Raw genomic sequence first — 12,112 nt, 5'->3', positions numbered from 1 at the left:
TACGGTGCATGCAGTGCAGTAATACAGTGTTCCGGTAATACAAAAACAGTTATACAATTGGTAGTACAAAAACACGAATGAAATTCTCCAGTTATACAATGTTATCTAATACTGCCGTGAAGTGCTGATGGTCAACAATAGTAGCGGTTGAGGCTGGTAGGAGATTCCACTCGGCAGATGTACGCGGGAGGAATGAATGAGACATGACATTGGTTTGGCATAATGAAATTCCAACTTTGTTATTGTGATCTAACCTTGATGAAATGTATTGAGGAGGGGAGATAAGTTCGTCGCGAAGTGAAGGATGATGAAATATCTTATGAAAAAGTGAAAGTCTAAGGCCTTTACGGCGAGAGGCTAAAGATGGCAAATCAAGGTTTAATTTCATTACAGAAGTGCTGGCAGTTCGGTTATAATTAGAAAAAACGAAACGAGCAGAGTTATTTTGTACCATTTCTAAAGAGTGAATTAGGTTTTTCTGAAAGGGATCCCAAACTACTGCAGGTTGAGACTTGAATGTCCTGGCAAATTTTATGGCAGATCATGATATCAATGCTCAACCAAAGATGATACTTGAGCAAGAAGCAGGCAGATTTTATTTCAGTTTAGAGCTATCCTGCTCACAATTCTGTGCACTTGAATTGTGAGCAGGCTCCAGGTGGTGCAGCTCTTTTTCAGCTGGCTTTGCACTGTTGGTGAGAAGTTGGGGGGGCTACCATGCCAGAAGTGTCTTTTTTCTTTTTAACCTCTTTGATATAGTTACGCCGCATCGGGAGTGGCATAGTTAGAAGAAAACGATTTGACATGAAGACCGGAATCGCTCTTGACAGCCATCTTGTTTATGCATCATCTCTCATATAAATATTGTAAATACGTACATATTTATATGTAACTTCTGCAACGTAACAGTATCATGCCAGAAGTGTATTTTTTTTTCTTTTTAACCTGCTTGAGCATGAAAAAGTCGTCGCCATCAAATCTGGAATTGAAACCAATTACAACCTAATTTATTAAGGCTTGTGCTGGGGTTAGCTAGAATTAATTTGTGTTGACATTAAGCAGTGCGGCGTAACTATTTCTTGACAGTATGAGAGGGCAAGACAATTCTACAGAGTACTTGTATTTTTTTTTTTACGTCTTCTCCTCCTGTAACGATTGCATTTCTGTACTTAACCCAAGTAAGGCCAGGCCAATGTTGTGGCTACAGTGTCCAATGTGGCCCAGTTTTGGGCCCACATTGGCCCTCTTTTCCATGCAGTTAGATTTGATGTCGACTAAAATTGGAATTTTAAACCTCAGCTTGGAGATTTCAGGCAAGAAATCTCCTCCTTATTTTTTCTTTGGAAGCCAGACTGCATTGGCTATACGTAACTACCGGGAACATGAACGTAACTACCAGATTTAACTACCAGGAACAAGTCACAATTAAATAGAATGTGCATTCGCATTATTCACCTGTATTTATAATACTAGCACTATTAGGCCCTTAGTAGCAGTGCATAGCGAAACGAGGACACAGAAAAGAAATAAACGGGACAAGCGCTGCCCTGTTTATTTCTTTATATCTTTACTGTGTCCTTGTTTTGCCGCATGCTGCTACTGTGGATAAGTTCCAACTTGCCCGATTTGCCAACTTTGGGTTCTATTAGGCTCTGTCATGTGCTCTTGGGACATAAGCATGTAAAGAATTCATGCGTAAGACATTTCCCGATACTTTTTTCCATATGTGCACTGTTTTAATTTCTGCTGATGGCACATTATCTTCTCAAAAGGCTTAGGAGAGTGCTGTTTTTGTATTGATTTTTTGTATTGACCTGATCCCACTTACTGTGCAAGCAGCCCATTCTCTTTTTTGCTTATTGGAAACTGGAAACGTGCACTACAACGAGGGCTTAAGATAAAATGAAAACAGCGAGGTTGACCGGAGGACGTCTCCAGTTGGCTCCCCTGTACTGGGGAAGTGTAAAGGGGGTGTGAAATATCTATCAGTTAATGAATGAATCAATCACTCAATCTTTCTTTCATATTTAAGAATGGAGGAGAGTGAGAAAAAAGCTGCAAAGAGGCAGCTTGAGGAACTCTCAAAACTCATGACAATACACAACAGCAAAGCAGGTCAGAAAACACACACTTAAAGAGAGAGAGAGAGAGAGAGAGAAAAGGAGAGGAGGGGACGAAGGAACAATATAAGACTACCTGTGTGTCATCTGAGGTCACGTGTTTGATTCCCAGCTGTGGTGGTCACATTTGTACGGGACAATATAAAAATATGCTCGTATACTTAGATTTAGGTGCACATTAAAGAACCTCGGGTGGTCAGAATTAACCTGAAGCCCTTCCCTACATTGTCTCTCTCATAAGCCCAATGTCGTCATGGGATTTACTAAGCCCCATCAATCAGTCAATCAATCATAACATAAAGTCTATGCAGGGTACTGATGGCCCTCTCATCTTGTTGTGAAAGGGACACCTGAAAAGCCATGCTGATGGAATAAATAGAGAGCATGACGGGACCTCGTCAGGTTGGTACATGGTAAATGGAAGAGGACAAGCACTTAATGAAATGCGTAGCAGCCGAAACATTGAAGGGAACTTGAAGTGAAGTGGGCCCTCAGTGCCCTTTGCAATGTTATTATGCATGCTTCTAATTTATGGTAAGGAAGAAAGAGAGAGTTTCTTTTATCAGCCACATTGACGATACCGTGCCACCTTCCTTTTCTGCACTGCTTGCAGTTACATGCTGGCCCTGGCAGGCGTGCCTTCGCTGATCCAGTTTGTCGGCTTCCTCAGCATGCCTGAGTCGCCCCGGTGGCTTGCTAGTAAGGGTGCTTACCAGGAAGCTATCGAGGTGCTGCGACGCTTCCGCGGCCCCACCGTCAACATCGAGCCTGAGTTCGATGCCCTCAAGGCCAACTGCATTGACGCCGATCACGATGATGAACACTGTGAGTTTTCGTCAGAACTCTGTTGTCTTCTGTGTCAAAGGTTCCTGCACAGTAGTCTGTGAGTTCATGTCCGTAAAACATGCACTGCTGCTGTGCCTATTTATTTTTTCTGACCAGTTTAATGCTAATAATCAGCCAGCCATCTTGCCTATAGGATTTAGATGAAATACTGGTAGTAAGCTTTCCACGCTATTCAATTGCCCAATACAAGATGGCCGACACTGCTCAAGCATGGCACCATTGAGTCTAGGGTAGGCTTGCAAACAGCAGGGATGTAGCTAGGAAGAGGTGATGGCAAGGATAGCCGCACTCACCGACGCATGCACTGCTGCTTTATTTGCACTTTTAGGGTGACGTCTGCAATCTTGTGTACATCAAACTAGATGTGCAGGGAAGCACACTTGCAGAATTTTGCATATCTTGTGTGCAGTAGCATTTGTGGTGTTGAAATTTTGAATTGCGTAACTTGATTGATTGAGTGATAGGTTGAGAGACGGGTATGGGTCAACTGGTACCTCATTCATTCATTCATTCATTGTATAGCTGTTGATTGATTGCAAAACTGCGAATGTGTCCTTCAAATGTCCACATTTCTTGTGGCAGGAGCATCAGCTTTCCTTGGCACATTCTGAATGATGATGGGGTTCCCTAAGGCCAAAATATTTGGAAAATCGTATCCTCCATGTTGCAGGAAGTTAGATGGCATGCTCTCTTTGGCACATCATGTTGACACAGTTTAGCACCACCTTAGTTTTGATGTTGACAGGGAAGTGATTTAATTGTGTATTATGGCATCTGAAAAAGAGAGAGGAAGAAATGATGCTTAATTGTCAGTAATGTAATTTTGTTCTATTTCTCCACAAAACTGTCATAGTATTGCTTGATTCTGGATGAGAACAACGGTCTGCTTTCTTTATCTTGATGAGGGCAGAAACATTGTGTAGCTTTTCTGATGGCTTCTTTAACCCTTTCAGTGTCGCGTTTTTTCGTATGTGACGCACTCCCTGTGCTGTTTCTTTTTTCTCTGATATTATAAATGAACACAGCGGTTTATTGTTCGTTTTGCAGAAATTGGAAATTGACACAGATGATGGCAAATGTTCTCTTGGTGTGGTCTTCACACTCCTATCTCATGAAAGGAATGTCAAAAAAAAAAAAAACTCAGTGGGATGGAAACACGGAAACATACTAGTACGTCAGTAGCACTGAAAGTGTTAACCTTTTATTGACGACACATATAAACATCAGGAAAAAATGCAAATTTTCTATCTAAATTTTCTGTCTAAATGTATAAAACACAGGAAATAAGCATAATCAACAAAAAGGAAACATGTTGTAACTTCTTCAGTGATAAGGGCAACACACCAGGCAGAAAACTTGAATTAAGCTTCTTCCCAAGCTCCCTGTGGTGTCATTTGGAATTTGTACAGGCAGCAGCTCGTCGTACATGAACCATAGGTGTACATTTCATTTGCTTTATATGATGTACGGGATACTACTGCAGCTGGAGATCTTGCATCAGTCTGTCTCCTCTGACCGTGCTTTCAAAACAAAGCAAGTTGTCTGCCAAACTTTCTTCCTTGTCCTGTGTTCCTGCTCTAAATCAGCAAATGATGCTTGCTGCCCGTCATTCGGTGTTGGCTGAAGACATTAGAGAGTTTTAGAATAGGGGCCCCAATAGTTTGGGGCCCCAAAGAGCTTTGTGGGTATTAGCGTTGGGGCACGCAGGAGTGAAGAGCTTTAGAATAGGGCTTTGCATTTGCGAATAACGTTTTGCGCTCACAGCACCGCTACGACATCAAAGAAAAGCTATTAGAAATAATAAATAAAATATACCATTTTATGATAAGAATAGTAATTTTGACCTTTGTGTATTCAAATTTAAATACAATTATCTAGAGGTTATTCTGTAAGCAGTGAACAATTAGTTGCTCTTAGTTTTGAGTAACCAACTTTACGTGCCTTCACCAGCTAAGCTAAGTCGCGTTAGGCCTAGGAGCCATAAAATCCACAATAGAATTTGGAATCAGTGGCGTCTAATGAATCAATCTTCATAACACACGCTAGTTGAAAGAAAGCGATAACCACAGTCACTTCTCCTAGCTTGCAAACTTCACGCGTTACCACGAATCGAACCTAGTTTGGTTCTAGATTAGAGCCGTCACTTCTATGGGTGCCGCCATGTTTGTTTACGCAAATCTTTTGGGGCAACTTTTGGGGCTCCCACTAAATCAGTGAAATAGCAGCCCCAACACAAGACCCAAACGCAGTTTGCGCCTTGCGCACATGCAGTGGCTTCGACGCTATTTCTTTGGGGCCCCAAAATGTTTGGGGCCCCTATTCTAAATCTGTCTATTAAGCCAGAAAGCTTGTGCTCAATACCAGACTCGGCAAGAAAAAATTTTTTTTTCTGGTGTACTGCCTGTAGGCAACACTCGTCAATAAAGGGTTAAGCATGGTCTTGTTAGGTGAGCGGGTAAAATCTTCAAGTAGATTTCATATTGGTACTCTACAAAGAAAGTTTTTTTTTTTTTTTACAGTTCTCTGCTAGCATGTGTGTGTTTCATTTTGAACTGTGTAACTTATGATCAATCGATCAATAAATTGCTGTGCTTTGCTGGGAGTGACGTTGCCGTGCCTTGTTCTGTTGTGCAGCCGGGCCCGTGCTGATTCAGGTGTTGCGCAATGGCCCGCTGCGCCTGGCGCTAATCGTGGGATGTGCTCTGATGATGTTTCAGCAGATTGCAGGCATTAATACTGTCATGTAAGTGGCATCGTTTTCCCTACGCCTGCAGTGCTGCTTGCCTAATGCTTGATAGTGCACTGTGCAGCTTTGAAATTGCTTCGCACTTTGTTTTTTCTCTGGCAGTTTCAGGATGTATATTTATTCACCTTGATGATGAGCTTCTGCATATAAAGTTGCAAGCATTTTGGTACCACTGCCATTTGTGGAAGGTCTTGAATTTGTATATACGCATCTCTTCTTTATACCATCATCATCATTCATCAGCCCTTTCCCTCCCTGTACCTTCTCCCCAGTGTAGAGTAGCAGGCCAGAGCAAGTTATAGCTCAGGCCGACCTCTCTGCCTTTCTGTAAATAAATTTCTCTCTCTCTTTGATCGAACTGATAGACAAAGGCATTTCCTTGCTTTTTTTGGATGTGTTCTTAAGATGTTATTGCTGTGTCCTGTGTACTTAAGTCGTTTTCCGGTCTTCATACTGATTTTTGTCATGATAAGTCACCTGCTAGTCAACATGTGCATTCTTTTTCTGAAGTTCATGTCCTATATTCTCCCATATTTCCTATGTTAGTCTTATGTTTGAAATGCTAATTAATATATATTTAATTAGTATTTGGTACTCACTTATCTAACGTAGTGTTTCTTTGTGATGTCATTAGGTTTGCTTTCTGTATGTATTCAGAAGCCCCTGTTGTATCTGTTCGACTTTGTTTTGTTTTTTATGTTTTTAATACAAACTGTTAATTAATTGCAGAGTGAAATTACTAAACAGTGATTGTGTAAACAGTTTACGTAAATAGAAAAATAAATGATGTTGCCTAGTTACCAGCCGAAGGCCACAGGAGCAGCTAGTGTAGGAGTGCATTAAGCCTTCTCTTGGCCTGCAGGTATTATGGCGCTACAATCATACAAATGTCAGGAGTGCACGACGCGTCCAAGGCGATCTGGCTGGCTGCGGCAGCGTCCTTTGTCAACTTTGCCTGCTCCTTCATTGGCATGGCCCTGGTCGAGAGGATTGGCCGTCGGCTCCTCACCCTTCTCAGCCTTGCAGGTGAGAGTCCTCGTGGGCTTTCTGTCCAGGTGACTTATACCTTTCTTGGATGGCATTTCGAGTGATGGTGACAAGCAATGGTGACAAGTGACAGGTTTTGCAGTTGTGGACGGTGATCTGTTGCTGTCCCTTGTTACGTTGCCAGTTCTTGGCCAGCCAGAAAATTTCGCTTGCCACTCGGAAGTCCACGTGGTGACTTCTGGGGACAGTATGATTGTGCAACAACATGGAAGCAACCAGTCCGCCTGCTTCGATCTGAATTTGCTCTTGCAACATACTCTCTTCCATGACAGAAAAAAAAAGGCGACATCAGACATCGTCTCATTTTACACTGAGGACAATGTATTGGCGATGTCTTGTCATTATTATTGAGATCGGTTTGTTTGGACACTGTTCTGCCTCAGATGCCACAGAGAGCTGCAAAAGTGTTTTAAGTTCTGCTCACTGGATGGTGCCATGGCATTTCACTTTGGTGGCTTGGAACGGATTTCCACTGGCAATGGCAGCTTCTTAAAACTAGATCTAATACACGAGGGTTAAAGCATTGACCTCGTGGTACAGTTGAAATTTCTTGATGAGTGCATGATAGCATTTATTTAGACAACAATGTAAATTTGTCACTGCTGTTTTCCGTGATGTCTTGTCCACGTGGTTCTTCCACACTGTGACGCAACAACACATGGCTATCACGTCGCTTGTCGCTGTCGCTTGAATGTCACGTGCACGTGGTTGCCACTTTATAATTCATACTTTTTCTTAAACCTTTAAGTTCCGTGCCCCGGTATACCTGTTGGGCCCCCGCTGCACACCCCTGGCCCTGCCCAAGGCAATTCATAGATGTGAAACAGTCACACACTGATTCTGCCATCTATTCAGCAGTTGGTTAAACTAAAATTTTATGGTGGGCTTTGTTTTTGTGAAGGTGGCTCAACAAAGCTTACAGAGTATCAGTGTTGCTCGCATCTCTATTTTTCTTGCATCGCGTACTGGCACAAAAAGCCTGTGCATTTTTTTTAATAATGCAGAAATTTAAGCCTTTCTTGTGGACTCTGATGCAAAGTACTTTGATGTTGATTATGAGGTGTCTTCAAGAAACAGTGACAACGATGAAGAGGCCATGTTGCCTGAGAACACTAATTGTTTGAAATTATTCTTTAGCATAATTCGTACTTCTTGTACATATCTTCAAATTTGAAGAATTGTTTAATGCTCAGAATGGTGTCAGTAACAAACAGCATTTGAATTTAAGGCCTCATAATATGTTACTTCGATAGGAATTGCTTTTTTTCCACTAAGAGAAAACAGACAAGTTATTCAGTTTACTTGCATTTTCTTCCTTTAAATGCTGCACTGGCATCCTTACTGTCAAGTACTCTGTGTCACGCGGATAAGTGCATGTTATTTGTGACCTAAGGTATCGGGTGCACTGCATTAAAGAAAGAAAATGCACACAAGATAGACGACGATTATTGTTTGGAAAAGGGATAAGCCCCAAGGGTTGCAAGATTTTCTTAGAGTGTATTAGAGGTGGATGACAACAGTTGGCTTATGTTATGCACATGACGTTGCGTTTTCTGTGACTACCCCTGCTATGTCTTGACATAAAGAAGGCAGTATTTATATATAAAAAAGAAAAACTCAGTGGCAATATAGCAGCAAATGTAAGAGAGATGCATTAGAGCATTACGCCGCACCTATTTGAGTTCTCGGATGCATGATTTAAAATGTGTTCGCCACATTCCAAAGTGTCATTCAGGAGCTCACACGACACATGTCCTGCGTCTTCGAGGAGCGCGCACACACACACACGTACAGACTTTTTCCCGGTTTGACACTCCTATACTCCATTGCACACATAGCAGTAAGTGCTGTGGAAGCTGCGCAGGAAGTTCAGTCAAGAAAAGTTATCACTTCGTGCTTTTCGTCCATGCTTCGCTGCGCGCCAACAGCGTTTGCTCGAGCATGCATGTAAGGCTCCTCACGACGGGCTGCAAATAAAAAAACCTGAAAAGAACAACAAAAATGATAATGGATCTAAAACAACGCATTAGCAGCCGTGTACCACAGTGTGTTTGTTTATAAGGATTAAAACTTGTTTCCTTCAATACTGAGCTTATATAAACAACAGTTGCACACAATTGCAGTCAAGAACATCAAACTATATCCAAGTGTGAACGAAGCCACTGCAAGAAATCTCTTTAGCCTCCACAGTGTTGGCTGCTAAGTATGTAACGGGAGTATAATGCCGGTGCATAAAAAGTCAATTCCTTTTTTTTTTACATAAATATAATGTGGCGTCCCTTTGAATGAAAGCACTTCTAGCGTAACAAGGGCAGGTGAAACTCTGCTGGCACAGACTGCAGTAACCCTGTATGACAAAACAAGCGTCACTGTGTTGGTGTGTGTCCACATCGTAACACAAAAAAATAATTCAGAATTTAAAAAACATGAATGATTGATGTTTGCTACAAGCTTGAACGCGAACTTCACTGGGTCAATGTTTGCAATTTATGGCAAGGAAATGACTGTTTAGGGGACGCATGATTGAAGACTTCGTGTTGCTATGCTAAAATTCATATGTTAGTGCTTTGGTGCATTTCCAAGTTATAACACGGAACGTCGCCTGGGATTGATGGCGACGCAGTGGCTGTTTAGAAGATGAACTATTGAAATGTTGAGTACTGTACTGGGAAAGCCATCAACAAGTCTTTACGGTTTCGTAAGTACAAAAAAGAAATTTAGAAAGATTCAGCAAAGAAAACATTTACTGCAACCTTGCAGACGCTGTCAGCGATTAGAAGTTGAATCGAGGACGTTTGAAATAGGAGGATGCCAGATTGTGTTGTAAACCAGTTGTGGATTGGATGCTAAGCCTGATCAGTTATAACTAGAATAATCTCAATAACAATGTTATAGATAAACTTATCATTGCCACATGCTTTCTTTTATTCGTGAAGCGCTGCTTTGGAAGCTTCGCGCTTTGATTGAGCTACACACTTTGATTTAAATGTTTCCATTACTGCTCAGCGTAATGTTTCTGTGAACAGAGCAAAATTTGATTGATTGATTGATTGATTGATTGATTGATTGATTGATTGATTGATTGATTGATTGATTGATTGAGTGAGTGAGTGAGTGAGTGAGTGAGTGAGTGGATGTTGTGAGCTTGATAAACACATTTTCCTACACATGTAGTCACGTTTCAGGTTAGGTAACTTCCACTTTTTTTTCCTTGTTTCATTTCGCAGGCGTGATTGTGAGCCTTTCAGTGCTTGCAGCAGGCTTTCAGCTCGCTGACATGGAGTCACCTTCCGTGGGACCCAGCCTAGTCCCATCATCCGGGATTTGTGGCAATTTCAGGTAACCAGCATTGTCATTCAGCCATATAGCGTCCTTTGCTGACAGTTGCGGTAATTTGTTGGCAATTATTTATCTTGAACAGGGGCCGCATTATCTCTTGGATTACTTTCATCGTTACCACTTTCAGCGCACGTTGGGGGAAGAGTGGCTAAAAGTAATTGAGAGAATACCCATCACTTCAGTGAGGGGTCATACTAGAATATCACTTTCTGAGGTATGTTTGCAAATGCAAACACATCCCGAAATGTCAGAGTAAACAGGTGAACTGAGAATGCAGACCTTGGTTATTGGAATTAATTTTAATTTCTTTGTTCCTTTAACGGAGTCATGGCACTATATTTTGGTACTGAAACTCGAGTGACTAGTTCCCATGCCCGAATAATTGAGCTTATTAAAAATATTGGTCAACGACACAGACTGGAAAGCAGGTGGAGATATTTATCCATTTACTGTTTTCAAAAATATCCTTGAGCTTTTTCTCAGCAAGCGATGTGAAATATTGGCAAACGTGCAATGACCGGTACGTCACTTTACATTTATTGTGTGGTATTCTGCTATCTTGACTGAAGCTCTCCAAGAATTAAATATTACCTGAGGGCACTATGCGAACGGCATTCACTGTACCTTGATGGGTGTTATTCGTGGTGGCCACTGTGAATATTTCTCCTTCATTTTGTACGAATACGTTTAATAGCTATATTTAAAAGTTTACCTAATCGATGAGATGTCAGTGAAAACATTGTGGATGACTTTTACAAATAACCGATAGTAGCATTTATAACAACGTTGGATTTGTGAAGACTTCTTTGACTAGAAAGAAAGCCCATAAAATAAATAAATAAATAAGTAAATAAATAAATAATAATAATAATAATAATAATAATAATAATAATAGTAATAAAGAATGCTGTGCCCATTACAACGCTTCTGCACCCCAATGATTGCATCAATCTTTATTTAAACCTCGTCAAATAGGTGCACTAGAAAAGGGTGGCCGCGATTTTTTTTCTTTCTCGCCACCTCAGCAGTTTTTGGTGCGCATCTTAGTTTCCCGTCAAATGGTGTTGGGCTGCTAAGCACGAGGTCGTGGGTTTGAATCCTGGCCACGGCAGCCGCATTTCGATGGGGGCAAAATGGGAAAATACCCGTGTACTTAGATTTAAGTGCACGTCAAAGAACCCCAGGTGGTCCAAATTATTCCGGAGCCACCTCTACGGCATGCCTCGTAATCAAAATTGTAGTTCTGGCACATAGAACCCCATATTATAACGTGAAGTAGCGAGATCATGTAACAGTTTAGAAAGCGCACCGTTATTAGACCGTGGCCCAGATTTGCTCATTCGTAATACACGCATTGTACTGATTACGGTGTTTACATCTGAATTACTTACTTTACTAGTGCGGAGGCATGTTGTCACATGAACTTCAAAAGAAAAAGAAAAAATTGCAGCCCCCCCCCTCTCTCTCTCTCTTTTTGAAGAAAGGACTACACAAGACTTGGGTTGCTATGTGCACTGTTATCATTCATTTCTCGGTGTATTCTACAACCTTTGCATTGGCACCTTATTGATTAAGTAAGGTAATAAATGTTAGCTCAGTAAAATTAAATATTAGTTGCTTGTTCACAATGAAAAAAAAAAAAGCTTGACTAGCATTAAAACAAGCCTGTCTGCATAGAGTGGCCACTATTCACAAAAAGCCCTTGGTTATTTTTTCTTGGCCACAGTTAGTTGGCACCTCCGGTACATAATTTAATGTTCCCTTCCGAGAAACCAGTATGGGCTTCCTTTGTAGCTTCATGCTACTGTTGGGGGGATGACATTTTTTCCCTGTCATAAACTTTGCTCGCCCTGCAGGCACGCAGAACTGATCTGCAGTAACCTAATAGTATTCTGCAAAGTCAAATAAGGAACATGTTTTGTTCATGTGCCTGCATTTCTCTCATCCTGACGTCCACCAAGCTGCTCCAAAACGCATACTTACTGCTCCAAAATGTACAATTGATGCTCCAAAC

General features: G+C 41.4%; 1 protein-coding gene across 1 annotated transcript in view; it reads left to right on the top strand.

Annotated features, from left to right (window-relative positions):
* Positions 1–12,112, top strand: part of LOC142557499 (proton myo-inositol cotransporter-like) — a 28,229-nt gene that overhangs the window by 6,257 nt on the left and 9,860 nt on the right. Inside the window, exons 3-6 of the mRNA XM_075669395.1 lie at positions 2,734–2,945; positions 5,601–5,709; positions 6,575–6,738; positions 9,987–10,098. Of these exons, the coding sequence (XP_075525510.1) occupies positions 2,734–2,945; positions 5,601–5,709; positions 6,575–6,738; positions 9,987–10,098 (597 nt within the window). The remainder of the gene's footprint in view (positions 1–2,733; positions 2,946–5,600; positions 5,710–6,574; positions 6,739–9,986; positions 10,099–12,112) is intronic.

Source organism: Dermacentor variabilis, chromosome 9, assembly GCF_050947875.1.
Source record: "Dermacentor variabilis isolate Ectoservices chromosome 9, ASM5094787v1, whole genome shotgun sequence".
Classification (NCBI taxonomy): Eukaryota; Metazoa; Arthropoda; class Arachnida; order Ixodida; family Ixodidae; genus Dermacentor; species Dermacentor variabilis.
Note: the sequence above shows the minus strand (reverse complement) of the source record. Positions and strands in the feature narration are given on the sequence as shown.